The sequence below is a fragment of the Manacus vitellinus genome, unplaced genomic scaffold (assembly GCF_001715985.3).
Source record: "Manacus vitellinus isolate BGI_N305 unplaced genomic scaffold, ASM171598v3 scaffold_49_pilon, whole genome shotgun sequence".
In the NCBI taxonomy this organism is placed as follows: domain Eukaryota; kingdom Metazoa; phylum Chordata; class Aves; order Passeriformes; family Pipridae; genus Manacus; species Manacus vitellinus.
In genome coordinates this window covers 4,291,838-4,317,021 of record NW_021940603.1, presented here as the reverse complement: position 1 = coordinate 4,317,021, position 25,184 = coordinate 4,291,838, and the positions used below count along the sequence as shown (strand labels likewise).

The window sequence follows — 25,184 nt, the reverse complement described above, 5'->3', positions numbered from 1 at the left end:
GCGATTGATTCCTCGGACCTACCCCGAGAGACTTTCCAAGTGTTTTAAGATATTGGCGCGGTCGGAACTAACATTTCATTTCGAGTGGAAGGTGGATGCGATCGTGCTCCACACATATGGAAACGTTCAGGTAAACGATTTATTTTAATATTGCCTCTTGGCAGCTGGAATTTAATCTGTTTTATTTGTACCTTTCTGCAGTTACCTTGCTGGATTCCAGATCAGTTCAGGGAGAGCTGGGGTGGATAGCAAGTCCCCTGGAAGGAGGGGTAAGTTTTAAACCGCTATCTGATCAAAAGGGTAAAGGGGGTGATTAGTAACTTTCAGAGAGTCCTAATGGCTCGATTATTGTTGATTGTGGTGAGGAGGTCAGATTTCTTCCTTGGCTTACCAAGTGAATTACTCTTTGTTGGAGAAACTCTATACTCCCTTTGGATAGTTCTGTCATGGAAGAAGTGGAAACCAAAAGGGCAGAAAAGAGGTTTCAGAATTAGGAGATTGGTTGAGGCATGGGCTTAGATGCCTATTTAAAACTGAAATACCAACAAGAAATGTGATCTGCCGGCTGAATTGGCATTCTTGACTGCTATTATTTTATCTGTGGACTGTCTCGGCTGGGGGATGTTCAGGGCAATTGCTGTTCTATTTCTAGATGAAGGAGTGGGGATCAATATACAGGATAAACCTTTTGGTGTGATGGGACATTGCCCTATTTCAGGGTGTGAACATCGTTTATTTAGGTCTCTGAACAGATAAACTGCAGCACCCAGTGCTTGATGGTGATTCCTTGCACTTTCTTTCGATGTAGTTTTAAATAAGACAATTGTAAGAGAAGGTTGCTCGAATGCACTGCCCAGTAGTGGTGTGATGGATGATAAGAGGGTTCGTTGCTGGGGCTTAGAGCCTCTTTGCTTAGTGGAGCTGCATGCAAGGTAGCTTTATTTGTTTAGTTTAGCTTTATATTAGTGGGTGGACACCTTGCTGCTCCCTCATCTGTGCCCTGACCTGCAGGGTGCCTAGTGCTTCTGTGTTGGACTTTGGAGTTGCAGGGGTATGGAGGAGACTGTACTTCATGGGACTTTTTTTAATAAGCAATTAGAAAAGCTTTTTCTTTCTTCAGATGAGCAATTTAAGAAAAATGCCAGCAATGCACACTAAACATTAATGTAAAAAACCCTCAAATCCCTTAAATATTAAATGAGCAAAAGCAGCTTATAATCCTTAAGCAGAAGTAACAAAGTCAAAGTGACTGGAAGAGAAAAGTGCTGAAAGATCAGGACCTGTGCACAACAAAGCACTGGCTTCTTCAGGAAACCTACAAATTTACTTTTTTGTGTGTGTGTGCGTTCCCACTCGTAATTAGAAGAAGCAGAGCTAAGGAAACAGCAGTGAGCGGAAGGAATCCGAGGTTGCGTTGGCTGGTGATGCATTATGCATAAGCTCTGAATAACCATAACATGGGAGAATGGGGGATTGTTTTGCTCCCCCATTGTTGTTCTGGGTGAACTTGACTACGGTCCCGGCTTGTGCCTGAGCACACTGTGCTATCCCCAAAACCCGGTTTTTCAAAGAGTGGGGAAGTGATTGGCAGGCCTCTGGCAGCGCCCACGGTGCACATTCACTGCAGATTGCAGGCAATTGCCCTCATCTTTTGACAGTGTGGAAAGGTACAGCTCTATCTCGGTGAGAGTTGGGCTTCCTTGTTAATCCAGCACCCTGGAAAGGTCGGTTAATGAGACAGGGCCTTTTATAAGGCTCTCCAGGGGGTATCTATGCTGTGTATTAAAACAGGACCTAAAATACAAGTTTTAATAAGTCAGCAGTAGAAGCAATGATCAGAGGACAGCTGTATTTTATTAATGGCTGTTGGATTCCCCCTTTTCCCCCATGTTTCTTCTGAAAGCACCATGCAAGCTTGAGAAGGAAATGTGTGCTCTTATTGTGGACGTGACTCGTTTCACTAAACCTACATACGTGTGTTCTATTTTTAAGCCTGTAGTGAAAAATTTAAGAGTATATGGCCTGTCTCTGAGATACAGTGCTTGGAAAGCGTTTACTTTAACTTCATATGCTGCAGATTTATTTCAAGCAGCAGTGACGAACTCCTTTATCTTTCTGGGAAGATTCTGTCCTTTAGTGTTTTTCTTTAATAGTGTATACTTTATTGTCTATTAAAAAAAGTATTTTTCTAGATCTGTACCACACTGTTCCTGAGGTGTGAGGGTTGTGTGGATAAGAAGGGCTGTAGATAAACATAGTAATGTGGCACTGACTAGTAGTAATCAAATATATAGTAGCCCTGGAGGAATTAATGAATTGCATTATAAATGTAATTAATGATTTACTCTTGCATTTCACAGTTGAAAAGCAAGTTTTGTGCCCAGAATGTTTTACTCTGCATCATTAAACTGTGGGAAGAGTTGAATTATAAAAGTTAATTTCAGCTTGAAAGCAAAAAGTTACAGCTTTGACCACATACTTAGAGTTACAAGTCATTTACAGTGGTTGGAAATCTGGGGCTGTAGTTATTTTCAGCTCTGTCAGAAAGACACACGTTTGTTTTTTTTGTTTGTGTGTTTGTGAAATAAACCCAACTCTGTATATTTGTATGTTGATCAGAAGATGGGTGTGTTAAGAACTCGATGGGAAAAGTTGCTGGATTCAGTTGCTGTCTGTCTGTTGACCTCAGCGGTCTCTTTATTGAATCCTCTAGCAGCATCCTCCATTGTGTAAATGCACTAAAGGAAATCCCATCAACAAGTATTATTTCCCTCTGCTTCTTCCTTTCTCTTGTACCACACACAATATAGGTAGCATAGACAATCTGAAGATAAGCAGAATGGAAAATGATGGATCATAAAGACAATATTGTAACTGTAAACTAGCTCTGTGGCAGCTGTAAATTAAACAACTCTGTCTTCTTACTAACAACATGTTACGCTTTACGTTGATAGATGACTTTTTAAGATTTATTTTTTCCTTTTCTCTGAAAAGGAGTGACATGCTGAGTATTGATTTCTCCCCCCTCCTTCATTTTAATTTGCAGTTATCTCTAGGCAGCAAATAAAATATTATTCTTTCTGCTCCTAGTGACTCATGGTGCTAACTGCTGTCATTCTATAAACGGATTCAGCTAAGCTGGAAGCTTTTTAAGTAAAAATCACTTGCATAAGAGCAATCTTTGTGAGAAGAATGCAGGATATTATACAAGAAGCCCTTTAACGTTAAGAAGGCTTCTGTTTATCAAAACCATGGCTTCAGTAGTTCTGAAAAGCACTTCTGGGAAGTCTCTTTAAAGTTATTACTGTTTTCTAAGGATAACTTTATATGCTTCATTGGATTGCCTGCAAACCTAGTCAGCATATCATTATCTAATATTTTTTAAAAGAAGAATAAATTGAATAATATAAATTGAAGTGCTATGGTTTGGTTTTTTTTCTGGAAAGGTTTCTCTCCCTAATGCCTGTACTTTCCCTTTTCTTACCACCAGGAGAGCACTGTGATAAACTTTCTTCTGTTTCTGATAATACTTAAAACAATTTTTTTTCAGAACTGTTGAGTATGTGTGCTTTCCTTTTCTAAGTTCATCATGCTGAACTCATGAATCTCTTCTTTCCATACCCTCCTTGGATTACATGTATTGTTGTTGTTTCATAGTCATGTTGCCTGTTAGTTTGGCACTTCTGAAGATATCTGAACTTGGTTTGAGGGGTGTAACGGTTTTGAAGCATGCAAGCTACCCTGATCTTTCAGCACTTTACCTCTCTGTTAACCTTTTTGGGTTTTTGATCATATGAATGTAGCTGTTTCCTGACATTTCCTCCAGAAAAAGATATGTAATATTCCTTCTTTTTCTGCCTTCCCACTAGTAAGAAACTCTGTTTGGATAATGTTATGGTAGTGTTGCTGGTAGACTGATGCTGTTGTCTCTTTACCTGTTGTTCCTTCTCGAAGTGCCACCAAATCAAGGACCCAGTTCTCTGCAGACAGCTATTTCTGCCAGCTCTGAAGTAAAGACTGTTTGCTGAGTGTCTGGGATATGGGTAGCTCAGGAAAGGAGTTGGCAGCTTAAAGAAATAATAAGAGTTGGCTTGAGAATTTTTAAACTATGTGATAGTGATGCCAGAAATGTGGATGTTATTCTCTCTGTCTTGTGTTTTTTGTGTGACCAAGTCATGCTATGTCAGCGTTGGATATTCCCACGTACAAGACAGAGTCCACATGTTATCCACTGCAGAGAAAACACTGCAGGCCGGTTCTGCACTGGGAGTCTGTGAAGTCCTGTATGTAGCCCTAATCTAAGCAGGGTCCTGTGGACTGAATTGTAGTGCAAATAAACCTAGTCAGTTGATGGAGCATTCTTGGATTGGTTCAGAGGGCCTTTAAAACATGTTTGCTCCTCGAGGCATTACTGGATTTGGAACTCGTTTCTCCTGAGCAGATTCTTCCTTTAATGTCCAAGTAGTTGAGGTCCTGGCTATGACTTGGTCTGCTAGTTTGTTTTTGTTTCTCTGTTTGTTTGTTTGCCTTTAATGGAAGAAGTGCAGATTGTTTGCTGTGAAGCTCAGTTGTTCCTTTTAATACAGATATATACTTTTCTTCCCCTTTTCCTCTCTGCAGTGGGAGGAAGTAAGCATTATGGATGAGAAGAACACTCCGATCCGCACCTATCAAGTCTGCAATGTGATGGAGCCCAGTCAGAATAATTGGCTACGAACTGACTGGATTCCCCGTGAGGGGGCTCAAAGGGTATATATTGAAATCAAGTTCACACTCAGAGACTGCAACAGCCTGCCGGGCGTCATGGGAACTTGCAAAGAGACTTTCAACCTTTATTACTACGAATCAAACAATGATAAGGAGCGTTTTATTCGAGAGAGCCAGTTTGCCAAGATCGATACCATTGCTGCTGACGAGAGCTTCACCCAGGTGGACATTGGAGACAGGATCATGAAGCTGAATACAGAGATACGGGATGTAGGACCACTCAGCAAGAAAGGGTTTTATTTGGCTTTTCAGGATGTCGGTGCCTGCATTGCTTTGGTCTCTGTTCGTGTCTTCTATAAGAAGTGCCCGTTGACAGTTCGGAACCTGGCACAGTTTCCAGACACCATTACTGGGGCTGATACATCCTCTCTGGTGGAGGTTCGTGGCTCCTGTGTCAACAACTCAGAAGAGAAGGATGTGCCAAAAATGTACTGTGGGGCAGATGGCGAATGGCTGGTGCCCATTGGCAACTGTCTGTGCAATGCTGGCTATGAAGAACGCAATGGTGAATGCCAAGGTAGGATGAGCCATATTGTACTCTTCATTAGGGCTTAGTTGAATGCATAATTGAATCAGAGATGAGAGTAAATGGAGTAAAGCCAGTAATTAACAGCCACATGGGATTTGGTGGGACAGAGGGGTTTAATGAAGAAGTCCAATAGCTCCAGGTGGCAAGGCTAAGAATTACATAATGTAAAACAAATGATAGTGCCATAATAGGCAGAAGGTGAAACACATTTTCTAGCAGGTGCCTAAATTTTATTTGGCTCATGATAGTCACTGAAATGTGAATGACTACATAACAGTGCAGTTGAGCTACCGTTGTTTGAAGAGACAAATCTTTCAAGTGAACTTTGTTAAGCACAGGAAATTCTGGCAAAGTCTCCTTTGGATAATGCAGTGGGTTAAGAACCAGTCTGGGAGGCAGGGACAGGAGTTTTAGCTGGATTACTTTCCTGCTTTGGGAAGTGGAAGTCTTTGGTGTTTTACTTGTCGCAAATTTTTAGCACTAAATACCCTTTGATATTTGACACTGCTGCCTTTGTTAAATATTTTCATTTCTCAGAGAGTCTCTATTGTCAGTTAAATAATAGAGGTGCTAGGATACTCTTAGAAATGCTAGAAGTCTCCACCCCACCCTCCCACACACACACCCACACCCACACACACAGACAGACCATCCTGTGTGCTGCAGAACTGGGGATTAAAGTCTGTATAAAAGACAGATTCTCCTAAAAGAAAAAACCTCAATACCTATATTCTCGACACCTCCCTTTTCTGGAAAAAGAAGTTGTAAAAGATTAGGGAAGGAGAGAAGGGAGTTTATAAATAAAATATCTTTAGCCTCTGCTTCTAAACTCTTGCTCATGTAAGCATAAATTAAGATCAGACTTAAATGGATTCTTGCACAGGTCAGTGAGCTTAATTTTGCCTGGTGCTGAATTGAAGGTGCTCAGCTCCTTAGGGGATTTGGAACCATGTTTTTAGAAAAGGTTTTTTGGAGCCAATTGCCTTACATCTTCTTGGTGTGCTTTTCATGAGGTCATTTTTTGATCTTGAGGCTAAGCACAAGTTAGCGAGGCAAGTAACTGACAGCTCTTGGGCTGGACTCCTAAGAGAATGGTGTCTTTTGAATGTCTTACTTGATTTCTTTTGAACACTAATCTACAGTCAATATGAAGTTCAGCAATATGTGTTGAAATTAAGCTTTGTTAGGAAAGAAGCACTAAGTGTAAACTTCAGCCTTAATTTCTAGAGCTTTTGCTGTATGACAAAAGCTTAGGTATGATATAGTGGCAATAAAATTGGTGTGGGCTGTACAGAGAACTGAAAGATGAGCAGCACAATGACAGGGCATCCTCTATGGGGTAAATTAGTCAGGTTTTTTCTTTTCTTTTTCTTTTTTTTTTAATATTTGGTTTCTTTTTTTAATCCAGTGAGATGGAAACTTGAAAACCTGTTTATTGTGAGATGTGTGAACCTGTGGCTGTGGTACTGACTGGGTGATGTGAGGAGAGCCCTTGGTGGCTGTGGGGATACTGTTACTCTCTTAATAGCTCAATAACTTCTGGGCAAAGCTTCTCGACACATTTACAGCCTGGCTTCTGAGAGGAGGAAGTGAATGGAGGAGCACATCTTGGTTTATTGCACAGGGATTATTCTGCTTTCTCCTAAAGGCCTATTAGGTCAGCACTGGGTCACTCTGATTGACACAGATCTACCATTTTTCAGCGTCAGTGGCCCAGACGTGATGAGCTAATTGCCTAACAAATCCTGTGTTGTTGAGGGGAAATCTCTTGAGGTTTTACTGGTGGGCAGTGATTATACTGACATGCATTTTGAATTTATTTTTGTAGTGTTGGACTAGACCTTAGAGATGAATGTCAGCTTACCTAACGGGTCTCAGCTGCACCTGAGCAAGTTTGGGCTTAGGAAACCCCATTTTCTGTTTCCCAGTTAACAGGAAGATCAGGTGATGCCATACTGACAAAGGCAATAGGAACATTCTGTCTCTTGGGCTCTCCAGAGTGAAGTTGGCCTGTGCTAGTCACTTTGAGAGTATTCAAGCCAGCACATAATTTGAAAGCGCTAAACCCGTTTCATCAGTGGTTATTTGTGGTTTCCTTTTCTCACACTTGCCATTCTCCAGCCAGAACAGTTTACTGGGAAGTTCCTCTTGGTGAATTCATGAAGCTCACTGGAACTGTGCAGCTCCTCTCTGGTTTCCAGTGAGGCTGTTAAAGCAGTTTGGCCTTTGACATCATTGAATGAGGTTTCCCCTTTTCTTTCCCCTCTTAACTTCATCGTTTAGCAAATGTTCTGCTCTGACAGGTTTTTGGAAGGGAGGAGGAGGAGGATGAAGTGAGGAGGATTCCTGTGGTTTTGGTACAGAGGACTGGGGGCAGGGGGAGAGAGTTTGAGTTTGGGAAAGTCTTTAAAAGGGTGCTGGTCTGGGACTGGAGCTGGTGAGCAGGTTCCACCTCAATTGTTTTTCGGTAGGTTGGCTGTGGCAGAACAAATACAAGGAAAGGTCAGAGGTTGTCCGTTTCCTCATCCATCTTCCCTTGTGTTCTTAGGGTCAGAGTTAGGGTTGATTAAGATCTTAAATGTTTGACAAAAGCTCAGTGGGCAGAAATAGTTCAGGCCACTTGCACTTGTTGGGAGATCCACAGTTGATGTTGGAATTCCGTGTCTTCTCCTGAGACCTGCTCCCTGCCATACAGTGCTGGGGCAGACCAGCTGGCACTTGGATTGTCCTGTGAGCTGCTTCAAGTTCACTCAATCTCCTGATTTTTAAATAATGCATTTTCCTTGAGATGCTTTTGCTTAATTTCTGATGTGTGTGTGGGAAGCATAATGGAAAGCCACTTCACATCTAAAGTTATTCCTGTAGTGGGAGTTAATGACTTTATGACCTTGAATGGGATTTTTAAAAAATTGTGTCGTTGGTATGGAGGTGTTTGAATATGATGACAAAAAACTGTCCTTCCTCTGACTGCTATTTTTTTTCTCCAGCTGATTTTATTGATGATGATTGTCTTACTGAACATACATAAGTGCATGTGTATGCACATATGCAAAAACCCAGGGCAGGAAGGAAAAGGAGATAAGTATTTAATCCATATTTATTTGGGAAGCTTCAAAGCTGTGTCATGGCAGTGGTTCTACAAAATCGGTCCTGATCAGTAGAAATATTAGGTGAGCACTGATTCTTTACTTGCAGATGCTGTGAACCTAATGCAAAAAAAAATAATTCCAGTTTGCTGGGGTTTTTTTTGTTGTTTTAATTTTCTGTTACTGTTTATTCTCCCTCAAATGTTCTGTGTTAATGGCTGTCCACTTAGGAGAGCATAAATGTGGAATATTGTTGATGGAACATGACTATCCCAACTAGTGTCACATCTCAAGGCTAAGGCAATTAGTGCTTTAGGGCAAAACTGAGACATAAAGTAATTTTCAACTTCTCTTGTACTCATCATTGTTATGTAAATTGTTTTGTTACACATTAATATAATGTGGTTTGGATTTAGTTACGATTTCCTTATGATAAAACACGTATCTTTCTTACTCAAAGGAGGGGGGGGGAAACAAGCAGGAAGGGAGAAAAGACAGATTAAAGAAGCAATAGACTGTAGCCATCTGTGATGATTTTGATGCTGTGAAATTACAAATCTCAATTTTAGACCTGCCATTTAGTATAAATATGTGAGACAGTTGAGATTTTTACTGTGATACTGTAAAGGTTATGAGAGCCAACAGCTTTGTCTTCATCTACACTTGCTTTTTCTGAGTTGTGAATTGGCCAATTGGCAGAAAATCTAGTGTCATTTAAAATATGGCTCAGTCCTGGTTTCATATCACTGCTGTTTTTAGAATTTTCCTTCGAACTTTGATAAGAGCATCCCTAAGAAGTAATAATTTGAATGATAAGATTCTTTTTATCTCAGAGGCTTTGAAGAGTGGCTGTGATCATTGAAAGCAGCAGTTCAGTTTACATCAGAAGGGTGCAGTCTAATTATATGTTTTTCTGTGATAAGATTTTTGGATGGTGGGTTTTGTAGGGGTGGGGAAGTAAAATAATTTGTGTGTACTTTCCCATTTTAGTCATAGATAACTTTTTTTTGTCAGAATAGCACTGATGTACAGTCTGGCTGCACAAAAGGGTAATCAGAAGGGTGACTAAGACTGTGCAGATTTGAGGTTTCAGAAGGATTTTTTTTCAGGTTGATTATTTTTGGCAGAGGGAAAAAAAAATGCATAGACTCAACATGTTATGTTTTAAAAGGAGCTGAGAAGACTGAAGCTACCAGGCGGGGCCTGGGAGCGATACTGAAACACAGTCTGTCTGAACCAAATTTAGTTGGTTCTCTTCTCTGCTGATTTGGTTATGTTATGTTCTCATGTAGCTCAATAGACCTTCCAAGGGTTCCTCCCTCTGTGAATTTATTTATTTATTTATTTTTTTGTACCACCTGGTGCATTTCAGAATCTCCATTTAAATGTCACTGCAGGCTCTCTATTGCTTTTCTTCTGCCTGGCCTCCTCAGAAGTCAAGCTGCAGTTGTCCCTTCATGTGTTGCTTGGAGAAGGGCTGGGATTGCTTCCTTCTGAATTCCTGACAAAATTTCTGCTAGTACACAGGGGAGCAATATCTGGTCCTTATTCTGTGTATTACTGGTAAAAAGCACGATCCTCAGAATGAAAGCCAGATGAGCTGTTGTGGTGGTATGAATTTCATGGTAGGTCCGCGTAGTCTTTTGTGGGACTTACAGCCCATCTTCTGGTTTTTGTCTGTGTTCTTAGAGGGGAAAAAAAAAAAAGGCAGAACAACACTTTCCAGACAGCTCATCTTGTGTGCGATGAGTTTGGTTTTTAGATCTTGGCTGGGTAAGGGTTATTATCTGTCTAATAATATGCTCCACTGAGCTTGGTCTTTATTGCGCCTGTGAGAAGTGATTAAAGAAATGCTCAGCATACACTAAGGTCTTTTGAGACTGCATTAAAAAGCCCCCCAAACTTGTGAGATAAATATCTTATCTGGTTTCGTTCCATTATGCCACATCCTTTTCAAATATTGCAGGGAGCAGGTGAGGTCACACAGTTTTGTGAATCAGAGACAATTAACACTCCCATGACTAAATGGCCATTTTATGAATATTCAGAGCCTGCTTCACCTCCCTGGGAAGCAAACATGTTGGTTCCCTTCTCCTTCCTCCTGCTAGAGACTAGGGAGGCTCTCCCTGTGAATGGGGATTGGCAGCTGTCGCCAGCTTTGCCTTTTGCATGCAGCAAATTCCTCATTTACATCTTTTGTATACACCCTCATGCAAAGTAGCACACCCATTTCCCCACTTCACAAAGGAGATAAGAGCTTCCTTTGGAAAAGCCAGCCAAAATCTCCTTCTGTTTATGCAGAGCTCAAAGATTTGGATTTTATGCAAATGGATTCTGGTTTTATTTTTTTTTTTTAATCTCTTTGTTTAAGAGATAGTGTAATATTTGCACAGTGTGCTCCTCATGTCTTGAAGTCTCCTCTTGACTATGGCTGACTGTCACTCTTGCCCCAAACCGCAGCTTCAAGCCAGCCTGTGGGAGAGTGCTGTGCTCCAAAACCCTGGCCTTCTCTGCAGAATGATGGCTGGGGTATAGAAGTGCTGCTTCTTGTGCCTGGTGGGGCTGCAGGTTCTTGTGTGTCATCTCCTCTATATGTTCTCCATCACAAAGCCCTTCTATAGCTGCATCCTCAGCTGGGGGGTGACCAGGTTCAGGAGGTGGGATCCCTTCTGTGCACACATGCATAAAAAAGCATTACACTTTCTCTGGACACTTTTTCTGCTTTGTACCAAGGACCTGCTCAGGCCTGGTCTAGTGCCCTTCCCTTTGCTCTACAGGCTGCAGAAGTGGCCTTGGCCCACGATTATAGTGTGGTGAAAAGGGGCTCCCAGCACTTGGGTAAGTAAACATGCAGAAATGCTCTGCTGTCTTTATTTATTGAAAGAAAATAATCTGTGAGAAAAGTTCTGCTTTCTTAAGCCTCATGATTATACGAGAACCCATATTTTATTTTATTTTTGGTTTTAGTGGCTTTCTTTTCTTTTTAACTTTGCTTTATTTCAACTTTACTTAAAATTGCCTTTGGCTTGAAATAAAGCTGAGGCTCATTAAATGCTCCCAAAACACAGGCTTGTTCAGAATGGATTTGTTGAAAGGTTTATTGATATAAGTTAGAACACATGCTGCATGAATGTACTGTATTTCTTTAAAGTACTGGTTTTCATTTTGTGTCTTTATAAATCAGTGGTATGAAATTGGGACCCCAATCGTGTTGGGGCTACATCCTATAAGAAACCAGAAGGAAAAACATAGTTTGTGGGGAGTTTTCGTTTTTGTTGGATGTCCAATTAGTGTTTAACTTGAAGGTAATTTCACAGGGGTAGTAAACTGCGCAGTGTGAAACCTGGTGGCATAATTAAATGGAGGAAAGGCTCTTTAAAATAACAAAGGAATGTGCAAAAACTTTGCTTTTGTCCTAATAGTCACCCAGAAGGGGAGGTCATGCTGTTTAAAGTACAATATGGATGGGCTATTAAGGTTTGGAGGAAAAAAGGAGGGGGGGGGGAAAAAGCTATGCTGTACAGTTGGTATTTGCTTTGGCTCATTTAGTCATGGATGCCTAGAAAACACTCCATTTGCTGGTTTGCTTTTTATTTTTTCCTTAGATGGGTGGGTTTCAATCTCACTGTTATTAATCTATACAAACTCAGTGAAAGAGGTGTGCTGGGAAAACAGGCCTTGGATTCACTGGGGGCATGGTGCTGCATGGCTCAGCAGCCTGAGCAAAGGTGGGGTCCTGGGCAGGAGGAAGAGGAGGAGGGATGCTCTTGTGCTGCAGCACCTGGAGGAGGGAAGACTAGGGAACCTTCCCAGAACCATGCAGGATGTCTGTGGTTGAGATAAGACCAGAGGGAAGACTGACTCTAGTGTCCTGTGTCCCCTCCTCACTCGTCAAAAGCAATTGGTCACCTTTCTCTAATGAGGGACCCATCATATGTGCTGGAGCTCCCTGAAACATTATTTGAACTAAGGAGATCAATAACTATTGCTTCTGCTTGTATATGTGAATGCTTTGTACAGCCATACTACAAAGCTGCAGTACAGTGTCTTAATTACCCAGATAATCCTGTTTGCTTGTATTTTTAAACTATGGAGCGCTGGGTAATTATTCAATTCTTAATAGAAGGCAAATGGCAATGTAAACAATAATTAGGATGTTAGACTAATGTGCTTCAAAGCAAATTGGATTTTTTTTCATACTGTTCAGCATGAAGTCCCATAAAGCTGACAATTTAGTGGCAAGGAAGCAAGTTCCATTTTGCTCATATTTTCTAGTGTTATCTCTTCATGCCTTGTTTCTGTGAATGAGTTTGCTCTGATGCTGCTGTGTGCTCCAGAACCAATGTCAGGTTGACAGTCAGCTCTCCCCATTTGCCTACTCTCTCCTGCAGCTTTTTTGTCCCCTGCAGCCAGGGGTTAGAGGTCAGCAGCATCCCGAATTCCTTCCTGTGCCAGGGCAGGTGGGTATGGAGGGATGCAGCTGGTGCTGCTGGTGTAGCTGGCACTGGGCTCGATGGGCTGTCGCTTTCTCAGGTCAGGGTCCACAGGAGAAGGACTAGACTGAGCTTGGTAACTTAAGCTCTTGCTGCATCTGGGTTCAGGTCTTCTGCCTGCCAAGCAAGGCTGACTTTAGCCTTGGAAATAAAGACATACTTGGAGGGAAATTCAAGTTTTCGTCTCTTTACACTTTGAAAGCAGGGTAATATGCTGGTGGGTCAGAGCTACTACTCATTATCTCCCTTAGCTTGGAGAACACTCCTGGTTTTCACAGCTTACCTCAGGTTTTACTGGGAGCATGATAGGAGCCACAAACACAGATGTGAAACACTGAATTGATTTCTGTTCTATCTGCACAACTTGTGTATGTGACATATTTCAGTGCTTCCACAGACCAGTAATTAAATCCTGCCATTGTATCAATTCCTCACATTGTATTTAGCCAGTGATTGAAAACTGTGTGTTGGTAGCAAAGGCGTTAGTCAATAATGCTGCTGCTTTCTGAAATACTTTAATAATGTCTCTGTCACACTGAGGGTTTTGTCTGGCCTTCATGGTGTGTTCTCAGCGGTTGAAGGGATTGAACAACTGCCTTTATTTTCCCCATTATCAATGCTAAGAAAGGCCAAAATGTGTTCCAGTGTTGATGCTGAATTACAGAAATTGAATTACAGAAATTTAATTTTAACTACATTTTATTCTTCTGTGAAGTGTGTGTGTGTGTGGTAATCAATGGAACACTTCAAGATATTATGGCTGAATTTTTTCGATACTAATACAGGCTATCTTTATATTAATAAAGTGTGCACTTAGAGGGTGTGGATTTTCTTATTTTAAATCTCAGAGGCTTTTTGCCAGGCCACATTTTAATAGCCCTAATTAACAAGTCTGTCTTTCCATACATCAAACATTTCTGTCTGGAGAGCTGAAAAATACCAACCAGAGCTGCTGTGAACTTGGGGCTTGAATTCATTTGTTTTCGGTTTTAAGTGTTTTCTGCTGTTGAAAAAGACATCGCTGCTTTGAAAACAGTTTCCTTTTGAAGTGTCCAGCCTAGCAATGACTGAAGCAGCCAATGGGCAAATTAGCATGTTAAAAGGACCGGATCAATACCTTCCCCTCGCCTCTTCTCTGCTGGGGCTGGGCAACCCTTGCTGGGGTCTGGCCAGCTGCACCCCTGCATTTCCGGGGAGCCATCAATAGTGGCATGGGTTGTGTCAAGCTGAGACTGGTTGATCCAGTGCCCAGGCTCTTTCAAGGATGGCAATTTGAAAATGGATTTGAGGGAATTGATAGCTTTGGAAAGATCAGACAGCTTGTGTAATTATAAACAGGATTAGAAGGAAAGTGTAGGGAGAAATAGGAGATCAGTTGTAGGGCAAAAGTTGGCTGAACTCCTTCTGATGCTGGAGTACTCGGTTTTGTTGTACTTAGCTGGTGTGTGTAGAAGATTTCTTTGGGCTTTTTAAAGAGACAAGTAAACACAAATTAAAAAGAAGGTGTGTGGGCAGTCCCTACTGTTTCACACCTTGGGGGCAGTGGCTGCTGGATAAGTATAGCAGGAGATGCTTAGATACAGCTGTGTTTGCCAACAAACTGAAGAAGATGGATCTGACTTCCCCATGTGTGGTCTGCAGCCCCAGCCTGGGTGCCTGCACACCTGCAGCAGCACCTTCCAGGAGCACCAGGTGGGATGCTCTCTCTTGTCCTTGGCTTTCTGGTTGCCAAACTCCTGCTCCCTGATGCTGGCCTCCCTGGGGCCTTGGGGCAGTTCTCAGTGTTTGTGCCCTGGTGGGAGAGATGGCCCCTGCTTGTGGGACTGGGAGTCGGGGGAAGCATTGAAGGTTCCTCCTGTGGCCGTTGGTGTTAAAATAATGAACAAATGATTGCAGTAATCAAGATGGCTGTGGAGCTGTTCTGAAATGGAGACTTTCTTGGGCGGCTTCCTGCGGTCTCACACACCAGAGACGTGAGAAGATAACAGAGTTCTGTTGCTGTTTCTTTTTAGTGGCTTTGGTGTTTGCATCTTGCACATCTGCCAGCCTTCCCTTAATCTCTGAAGTCCCGTAACACAGTTATTAGGTTGACACATTTTGTCCACTTGTAATTAGTTCTTGGATTTCCTCATTTATTTTTGTGGTGATCAGTAGTGTCCAGGGTAGAGCTAATAAGACAGCTGAAATCAGGACCAGGTCCCTATGTGCACTCCACCTGCTCATTAATCAAGGACTCTGCAGTTAATGAGAGTAATTTCCAGGTAATATTTAATCTCAGAGTAGCAATAGTTACACTTAATGTGAAGGAACTTTTTTTGAGGTTTGTTGCTGAAGTCATTCCCGTGGCACGTTAGAAACTGTGCTGTGCTACTCCCAGATGTACTTCTGTCAGGCTACCCAAATTTGGACTACTTCCAAAAATTCATACAAGATGAAAATACTGGATCCAATACTTTAGGCTGGACATGACAGTTCAGTGGGTGCTGAGTACAACACACATGCATACAGACGTGGCTGATAATGTACACAGTTTTGTAATGCTTTGAGGTTCAAAGGCCTGTCTGTGTGGGGAGGAAAGTTGAAAGCAATCAACTAAAGGAGTGAAGTCAGTGAGCATAACTTAAGGTACATCACTAATTACCCACAAGACTGTTTCCATCCTTTTTTGCTGAATCTACCCATGTGCAGATCCTTTATCCATTTAGTTGATTCACCTTAAAGTTCTCAGTGGCTCTTTGAAGACACGCTCTCAGTGCCCAGTTTCAGTATGCCCAGAATTAATGTTCTTGGTAACCTTGAATTCAACACACCCAATAGCTTGGGAAAGTGAGCTCAAAGAGTTGTGGGCACTCTGAAAGGATGTGTTTATAGTTTTAGGATTCTTTAATTTGTGAGAGAAGAGAACAAAATCCACCTACAGTCACCCGCAGCAGAAGGGGAAGGAGTGTGACTGCTGGAATTTCAAAGAGGGCAGCTGGCTCCAGAGAGGGGAGGAGATCTTGTCGACTGTGAAAGAGCAGCACCGGCTGTGATTGAGGCTGGTGGAGAGGCACCATGGGGCTGATCCAGCACTGCAGGGAACTGCCCTTGTCTTAACAGGAGCGGTGCACTCCCAAGGGTAGTATTTGGCCTTATTATCTCATCTCCTTCCCATTAGTCTGCACTGGGACGGTGACTGTGCAGAGCTAGTCCTTTTAGTTCAAGATGAACTGTGATTGGAGTATGAGAGTGTGCAGGAGATCTCCTCTCTGTCTTTCTTGTTTGGTTGGACGTTGGTTTGTCTGTCTATGCAGTTAGACAACCATGTTGCTCTAACTTGTGCTGAGTGTTCAGCTGCTGCCAGTTCACTGTGGGGATGCTGGGGGGCAGGAGCTCTGCCCACTGTATTGCTCTGCTTCTTTAAAGGTCACCACTAACTCCTCTTTCCTGTGGTTGTGTGCTTAGCTAGCCTTCTGCAGCAATCATGCTAATTTGACCTCTCCATACACCTGTATTAAAGTTTGAGTTAAAAATGTACTGTAGCAAAGGAGAGACATTTTTCCGTGGGATTGTTGAGCTCTTTGAGAATGCCGAATGACAGAGTTAACTCTTGTGCAAACATTGCCTTGTATTTGACTTTGTAGTTTGCCCTTTGAAATACAAACATATTTGTGTCAATCAGCAAGTCTCCCTTCCGGAGTTTTCGTTGACCCTGTGGAAAGAAATGTGACTGTGCAATTATTAAAGGTGAGGCCGTCGCTTTAACAAATGCTGAGTAATTGCTATTCCCTCCTCTCTGTGCCTCTGCCATAAATGACGGTGAACTGCCCTTCAGCCTGGCTAAATAACAAGGAAGATATTTGTTTGGAAGGAATAATACTTCAGAAATTTGCAATGTGTCAGAAGTATTGTGTCACAGGGACTTGTGGGTAGGGCAAAGAAAAAAAGTTGTCTGTCTCAGTTTAGAGTGCAAGAAGCTTATTTGAGCTTTAAAATGCAATTAGGTCAAATACTATACCTGTGTCACTCAGAGTTAGTAGGGGTTGTCAGAGTATAGAGGAGGGCAGAATTTGCCCATTATAAAACAATCTGAAATGAATATGAAGATTCTCTGACAACTTACCTACAGTTCTTTATGATTAAAGGGATGAAAGCTCCTCCTTTCCCCTGCCATAGTGTTGGCAGGAATCAGAAAAAGGCTCTTAATATTGCCCAGGAGTTTTTCCACAGTCTAGAGACCTAGACCTGATTGATGCCACTGTTCTCACTGATTTTGTGCAGGGAAGTTGTAAGCCATGTAATGAGGCTATGGATGAGTCGTGCTAACGAAAAAGAAAATCAGACCTCACAACTATTTTTGGAAAATAACCTCTGTCCTTTGCCAGATACTTTTTTTGTTGCAGTTTTTTATGTTAAAACCTTTTCAAGAGCCAGAAGTGTGGTATAAATTTAAATTTATTAAGCATTGCTGATGCTCTATAGAGATACTATCTAGATATCCCAGTGTTGATCTGACCTGCCTCTTTCTGTGTTAGACTGTAATTTCTATATCTTCATTCAGTCTGTACATGGTTTCTCAAAATAAATTGTTTATTGCCCTGAGCAGAGCATCGTGAATCTTGCAGGCAGAGCTTCGATAACAAATAAGTACATGTGGTAAGGGGAAATAAATTTTTGAGAGCACTTTTCAATTTGTTCCTTAGAGGTTTTTCACAAAGTAGTGGATTCTGTTTTACCTATTCACATCCACAAGTGTATTTTGGCCTTATTCCAGAAGGAAATGATTGAAATACTAGGCAGTGGGTTTTTAACTAGTCCAGACCTTGACTGATGGATTTGTAGCCTTTAAGCAGGCTTAAGAGACTAAGGCATCTTTTGCCTGTGTTAGTGCTTTGTGTCCAGCTCACTTTTAGGTGTTCAAAGGTTGGACTTGCTTAAATATGAAGATATCTTGAAATATCTCTTACCTTTCTTCTTTAACCAGAAGCGTGTAGAAGGTGGCTGTAAAAATGGAGGTGATAACATGGCAGGAAATAACGGGCTTAAAATGCAAACCCAGAAGATTAGGCAAGACCCAAGTTAAAAAAAAAAAAATAAATCATAATTACAGAGATCTTTAATGCCAGTGCAGATTGCCCAGGGATGTGGGGGAATCTCTGTATCAGAGGATTTTCGAAGTTAGACATCTAGTAGCATTGTTTAAGTACAGGTTATCCTCCTGTGGGGCTGGGGAATAGACTAACTGGGATCATCTCCATCCACATCTCTTGTGGTAAGTGCTCTTGTACAGTTGTTATCGGATCCCCATTGTCTTACAGCAGAAACGTAGCTCCTGAGGTCTGACCTAGAAACAGAGACTTGATCATACTGTCTCCTGACCTCTTTCCTTCAGGAGAAACTGTTTCAGTCTGAAGAGGTCTTTTAGCTGCTAAGCTCTTGCTGTGCCTTTCAGTTTTCCAGTTTAACCAGCTAGTTTCAGCTAAACAGAACATTCCTTAGGCGTCTTGGATACCCCTCTATCAGTTTGTTCCAGTCCTCTGCAGAGGGACACTGAACAGGCCGTGGCTTTTCCAACATATCCTGGCTCTACATAGGAGCTTCGAAGCTGGTTTGTTTTGCTGGCCTTGGTGTCCCATCCTTATCTGAGCCTGTGGTAATGATGCAGTGTGACAGGGGTGCTGTGGAGTAGCCTTGAAGAGCTTTGCCCGTTAGTGGCTCACCTGGACAGAGGAGCACAAATGCTGCTTCTGCCTGGCTTCTCCCTCCAGCCCTGTTTGCAGCAGAATGGCTCCCATCACTCAGGAGCAGCACACTATCTCTGACACTTCAAGTGGCCCAGAGTAGGTGCACATAGCAGGCGTGGTGCTGTGTGCCTTGCTTTGTGGGTCTGTGCTGTGCTTTGGCTTAATTTTGCATTTCCTCCCATGCACCTGAGATATTTGTTGAAAGACAGCCCTTTCACACAGATGGAAGCCTTCTCTTTGCATCCAGGTTGGTTTTAATGTGCAGCACATGTGCTCACTTAAAAGTTGAATAAACAGGTAACTACTGAGGAGATATTGGCAGCTCAGGTGCAGTCCTATATCTGTTGAGATGCGGAGAAGGGATATTAAAATTGTTTACGAGGTCAGAGCTATAGTGAGCCTTACACCACCTTTGAATTACGATATCATTACTTGAGCTGCAGGAACCAAGAAATAAAACCTTTTACCATGAAATATGAGGAGTCCTTATGATTTTGAAGTATAGAGCGGAAGAAAAATGTACTCTATGTCCTAGTACTTTTTTTTTTTTTTGGTTTTATTGCAGTGGGTTTGATTTTGCTTACTGGTGACACACCTAGAATAGCTATGGCATTTGTTAATAACGTTTGCGCTAGAGAAATGCTCCTTTTACTAGTTCATTTCTTTTTGGGTCATGCCAGGAAAAATGTTCCTTCCTAAAAGGAATAAATTATTCAAGCTTATTTAAATAAACTTGTTGTTATTTCTCTACGTGGTACCTGCACTGTTACAGGTCCAGTCACTTGTTTTCATTTACCACACTGTGCTTCCTGTCCTTTATGTGAACAGGTTTTTTCTGCCCTGGTAGAGAAGGCATTATTATGTTCATGCAGTATGAAAAGTTGCAGTAAAACATTGATAGAGTAGAGCAGAGATTGCTGAAGTAACATTGATTAAGCTGATTATTCTCAAATAGATGAGAGCAGCTAGCAGTTTACTTTTGTTATGAGACCCACTAGGAGTTTTTTAAAGACTGAAAGCAGTTGATATCTGCATGGTCTATAGGTAGCAATCTATCAAACCAGATTTTGACAGTTTTATGTTGACCTGTATAGATACTTGTCTCCTATGTCACTTTTGTGGAATTAAACAGTATTAGGAAGTTACGTATCTGCAGACTGAGAAAAGAAAGTGTAGGTGTAAAAGCTGGAATGAATGTGGGTTATTGAACAGAAAGATGTGCTGGGGACAACAGGAGAGGCAGCAAAGACTGTCCTGGGAGAAACTGAGAGACAACTGCCATGATGAAAAGCAGTAAATCAGTATTTAGCAAAGTTGACTTTCGGTTTCTTCAGATAGTGGATTTTGTGGTCTTGCTAGTCTACTGTTATGTCAATAACTTGCATCAAAACTTCCTCGAGTCAGAACATCTGTTGCGGCCAATGGAAAGATTCCCCTTTACTTTAATGTGCTTTGGATCAGGCCCAAAATGCAAATACTTTTTCTCTCATCCTTTGAAGTCTTTAACATTTCATGGGCTCCCTTATGTTATTGGTAATTTGCAGCAGAGGTATTTTGCATGCAAATGAAATTTCAGGAATAACAATGACTACATTGCTGAATATGCATGTAAGTGCGCACACACAAGTATCAGTAAAGCAAATTTTACTTTTCAGGTATGAAACTAGCAATTTCTTTGTAATAGTGGGTTGTTAATAGTATCTGCAACTGCAATCAAATGTATTGACAAATACATATAAAAGACTGTATAAAACTGCCAAAGTACATTTTGATACATCTGTTAGAACCAATTGATTTTTCTTTTTTGTACCTTGTGCATGTTAATACATGTTTTCTATATGAAACTGGCATTTGTCACTAACTTGTTACAGCACTGTAGATGTCATAAATTTAAATACTGTAATTGAACCTGAATTTCCTATGGGTTTATTTACCAGATCAAAGAGTAACTTCAACCTACAACACTCATTTTGTTTGCTAGTGTAAATTCCTGAGCTTAGGGAAGTGCCAGAGAAACTGTTCTTTGAATTATATGAATGCTAGCAAATCACAAAGTTTTAAGTTTGTAATAAAACTGGAAGTGTATTTTTTAGCTGAGAGATCCTACTGATTTTAGTATCAAAATATTGAAGCTTCTTAGAATCCTAAAGACTATTGTAATGCTCTCATGGGAGTCTGCAATATCAAGGCAATAAAGTATGACACATTTACAGTGACTCTGTTTGCTTCATATTAGGACCTCACTTTATCATGTGAGGTGGGGACTTTGGTCCCTATACCTGTCCAGTTACTCCTGTCTGAAGAGCACTGAACCCTTATGAGAGCAGCATATTCAGGTCTTGGGTTGTCACCTGCCTTGGCCACTGGGATGCTCTTCCCCATTTAAAAGTCAGGCTTTCTTATCTGTTTAGTTTCATCCAGTTCTGACCCACAGTTCCTGCCTGAGCCTGCATTTGCAGAGTGATCCTGCTGAATCCCAGCAGGCTGAGCTGAGGTCTCATCCCCCAGGGCCTCAGCCCCACTCCCTGCAGCAGCTGGTCCTACCTGTCTGTGTTGGCTGTGTTGGCTTGTACTTCAAGGGCACAGCCAGCCAGTGGCTGGGAGGAGAAAGGTAAAAACAATTTGTGTTTCTAATTGTCCTAAGATATGATTATGAGCATCTTTCCACAGAAAAACGTCTGCTAAATAGAGTTTTGCAGGAAGGGTTTGTCAGTGCTCTTGCCTGTTAGGAGAGCACTGCCTATGACTGGAAATGTAAAGAGTTAGTCACTCCTTTTATACCCCAGGCTGTTATTTAAAGCTCGTGCTGGGAATGTCATTGCAACAGGGAGGGAGTAGCAGGAAATAAGGGCTGGGGTCAGCAGTGACGTTCACAGAGCAGTGAGAAAGGATGTGTCAGCTGAGTGGAGGTGGCATTGCCAAAAGTCCTCACCTGAGCCACAATGGCTCATGGCTGGGCGAGTGTCAGGCAAGGAAGGTGCCTGCCACCCAGCTGGGGTCAGAGCTCTGTCTTTGTTTCAATGCATCTATTTGTGTAAGAAAGAAGCACATAAATAATCAAAATCTGAAAGGGGTCTTTTGTAAACTCCCATGCGATTGCCCAAACCTTAAAAATATCAGTCACCAAAAATATTTGTCTGTCCTCAGTGGAAAGTGTTTAAAGGCAAGAAGGGTCTTTCTGGTTCTCTGCATTTAATTTCGTGTTGGTTAAACAAAGATTCATTTCGAGAGAGAGGAAAGGCAACACAGCGGTGCCTTAAGGCAGCGTAAGGGGAGGTAACATTGCAAGCCACGGTAAGTTGCTGCTGGCTTTACTGGGACAAAGTAAGTCAGGCAAATTGATGTACTTAAACTGCTAAGGGGATAGCACAGGAAGTTGACTAGCACTAGTTCTGGTCCAGAAGGGGAGGGGAGGAGTGGGGCTCTGGACTAGGCTTTGCTAAAAAGTGGATTTGGAAGTGCTGTAAAGCCCTGCCTTTTCTCACAGGGCTGCTCTCAGCCTGAAGAGCCCAGAGCCTTGCTGAGTCAGCACCTGCAGTCCCAAGGGCAAGTGCTGAGGGCTCTGTAGGATCTATGGCCCTGAGAAGCCAGTGCCAATGAGTACACACCAGAAGAAGCCTGAGGCTGCCTCATTCAGTCCTGGAGCCGCGGGCTCCTTGAGCAATCTCCAGCTTCAGAGGGTACCTTGTACTGCAGGGTGGTGTTTGAGCCATGCTTGACTTTCCCTCCTCAGCCTTCCTCCAAGCATGGCTCAGGGCACAGCCTCAGGAATGGCTTCAGGTGAGCAGGAGGGAAGGGTGCAGTCGCATCTATGCAAATCCTTGGCTGCTTTGAGCTCCTCTGTTCAAACACAGGCTGTGGAAGTTTCTGGCTCATGGACATTTTCATTTGCTTAAACATCCTGCTTGTATTTTCTAAAGGCAGGTGGTGTCCCAAATTACTATGTAGCATGGACTCTTTAATGTCCTGAGTTTGAGGTCTGATACGAGCTGCATAAGCAGTGAATAAGAGCTGCTTCATTACTGGCAGAGGCTTGATGATGGATATTGGCAGAGGGAGTATCTAGTTAATTTTTGAACTCTCTTCCTCCATCCAAAGTTAAAAGCTGATCCCAAACTGCTAATGACTTCTACCACCTAAACTAAGTTGTTAAATCTCAACCCATCAGCTCTGGTGGTTCGGGGTCACTGCTTAAGCCATACTGTGACACCCATGCATGCTTGAAATTCACCTCACAAACGTGCTGTTTTGCTCCTAATTCACTGCCACCCCTCTAAAGAGTCAGCAAGTGACAGTCAGTGCAGTGAGAGCCAGGCTCTGTCCAAATTAGCATTCCAAAATAAGTGTGAGGTATTGCCCAATTAATATCCTCTGCATTACCTAAGACCATGAACAGCCTCTTTTGTGAGGGCCAAAGTTGTCTTTATAAAGAAACAATACAAAGATGTGGTTAAATATGCATGGAATGCATATTGGTTATTTTAAACACTAAAAAAGCCTTGTTATCTGGGAGACCAAGGACAGTTGTTCTATTGTATTGAATCTTACAACATCTTTGAAACTTTTCAACTGGGTACAAGTCTAGAATGAGAATGATCTTCTAAGTCTGAATCACATACAAATTGCAAGCAGTATTCTATTGGCAGCGCAGAGGGCGGGATGGAAGGAACAGAGCTGTCCACCCAGTAATGAGACAGGTTTTTAAAGGCAAAAATTAGGAGTTTACATAGTGTTTGTTCCCTTCTGCAGTTGGGTGGAGGTTGTTTGGTTAGCTGGGGGTTTTTTTTGCTTGTTTTTTTTTGTTTTTTTGTTTTTTTTCCAAACCCACTGGAAAATATTTAGGCCATCATTCCAGGCTTTTTTGCTGCCAGGAGGGATGTGCTTTGCCTCTAAGATGCGAGTGGACAGTGCCCACTTAATTGTCTTTAGAGAGTGGGATTGATAAAGCAATGCAGACTGTGCAGTGGAGTGCTGATAGCCATACACGACCCCTGATGTAGCCAAACTCACACATAGGGTGGTGCACAGACTTGGTTTCTTGTGAGTCTTCTCCGTGTACAGCCCTCAGGTCTGCTTCTCCTGCCTTACAACTTTTCTATCAGTGAAACTCCACTAATGAGAAAAATTTCAATTTGCTACTTGGTTTTATGTTGATGTCAATGCGAGGAGACTCAGGCCATGCATTATTAGTGTAGTTTTATGAGAGCAGTGATCAGGCTGTTGAGTCATTACATCTACTTTACACTTTGGATTTTAATTGCTTTATGGAGCTTGTTAATTTTTGTTTAGTTTGCCGGTAGCTTAGGAATGATAGTTGTCTCTATCAAAAGCTGCCACCAACTCTTTCGTCACTGCTTCTGTATGGTACCACAGTTTTTAGAAGCATGCAGGCAGGATTTTATTCTAGGTAACTATTATATTGTGGCTTCAAAAATACCGTTGTGTTTTGTTTGGCTTGTTTTCTTCTCTCAGTTGCTAGGAACAGATATAACACTCAGAACAATGTGAGTAATAATCAGAACTTCTTAAATATCAACTAATGTGGGAGATAAAACTACCCAGGTGACGTATTTGTAAGTGCAAGCAGTAATAAAGCCATATGAGAAGTCATTATCTCCACATTTTTTAAATCATTAGTTGAGAAGTATATTACTGTTTATTTAAAATATCCTTAGTACAAAGCTCCTGGGAATACCAGCTAGAACGTGGTGTGCAAGTCTCAGTGTGGGGTTTTCCATAGGCAGCTGTTCTTTGACCTTGCCCTACATGAGGAGTTTCAGACTTTCGTTTCTGGATTAACGACTGCCCTCTCTTAATATCACACATTCACCTTAGCTTTCTAAAAAAGCAGTGGCAAATCAGATTGCATTAATGGAAAATGCTATGGCCTAGAAAACAGCTTTTACTGCTGACAGAATGGGCTGATCAAATCTGGGCTGGTAAGGTATGCTATTTTTGACTGTGAAAAGTAGCATTTTCTGTAGGTTTGCTGAATGCAATAATGTGATTTCATGTTCCTCTTTGTTAGTCATCTCTAACTGTTGATGAGGGTAATGGATGTTGTTAATGTTCGACATTTAATCAGCTAAGGTATGTGTCTATCTGCTTTTCTTTCTCAAAATTTGCAAGGATTGTTATCGGCTCCATATATTTTCTAAAAAGTCAAAAGCAGCTCTGAGAAGGTGAGCAGAGGTCTGCTAAATATATTTCAGAATGAGTGTAAATGAATGATTATGTGAAAAGAATTCACTCTTCCCGCTGACTAAAGAGGTGCTTGCAGTAACTGTTGGCTTGCACTGTCTTTCTCCAACTTTGCCACGACCATTTAGTGAGGTCTCATTCAGGCTAATTCCCACAATCTGTAGATTTTATTCCCTGCTGAGACTGGAATATTTGGATGTCTGTTCAGACATATAGTTTACTTTCTAATTAGCACATTGGTGTTTGTGTGTTTTTATTTTTTTTCTTTTTTCTTTTTTTCCTCCCCCTTTTTTTCTTTTAATTTTTTTTTTATCAGAAGGCCACAACCTCTGTCCCACTCCAGGCAGGTGAAATTTCACAAGCACTTTATCGTGGCTCATACCTC

The 25,184-nt window shown here is 41.8% G+C and overlaps 1 protein-coding gene across 2 annotated transcripts in view; it reads left to right on the top strand.

Moving 5' to 3' along the window:
* The window catches only part of EPHA4 (EPH receptor A4), a 161,606-nt gene that overhangs the window by 55,998 nt on the left and 80,424 nt on the right, over window positions 1–25,184 (top strand). Inside the window, exons 2-3 of one of the 2 annotated variants that reach the window (XM_008931215.3) lie at window positions 202–269; window positions 4,621–5,284. In XM_008931215.3, the coding sequence (XP_008929463.1) occupies window positions 4,639–5,284 (646 nt within the window). In that variant the 5' untranslated portion in view covers window positions 202–269; window positions 4,621–4,638. Of the gene's footprint in view, window positions 1–96; window positions 270–4,620; window positions 5,285–25,184 lie in introns of those variants that run through there. The other variant, XM_018080024.2, reaches the window with a different exon arrangement.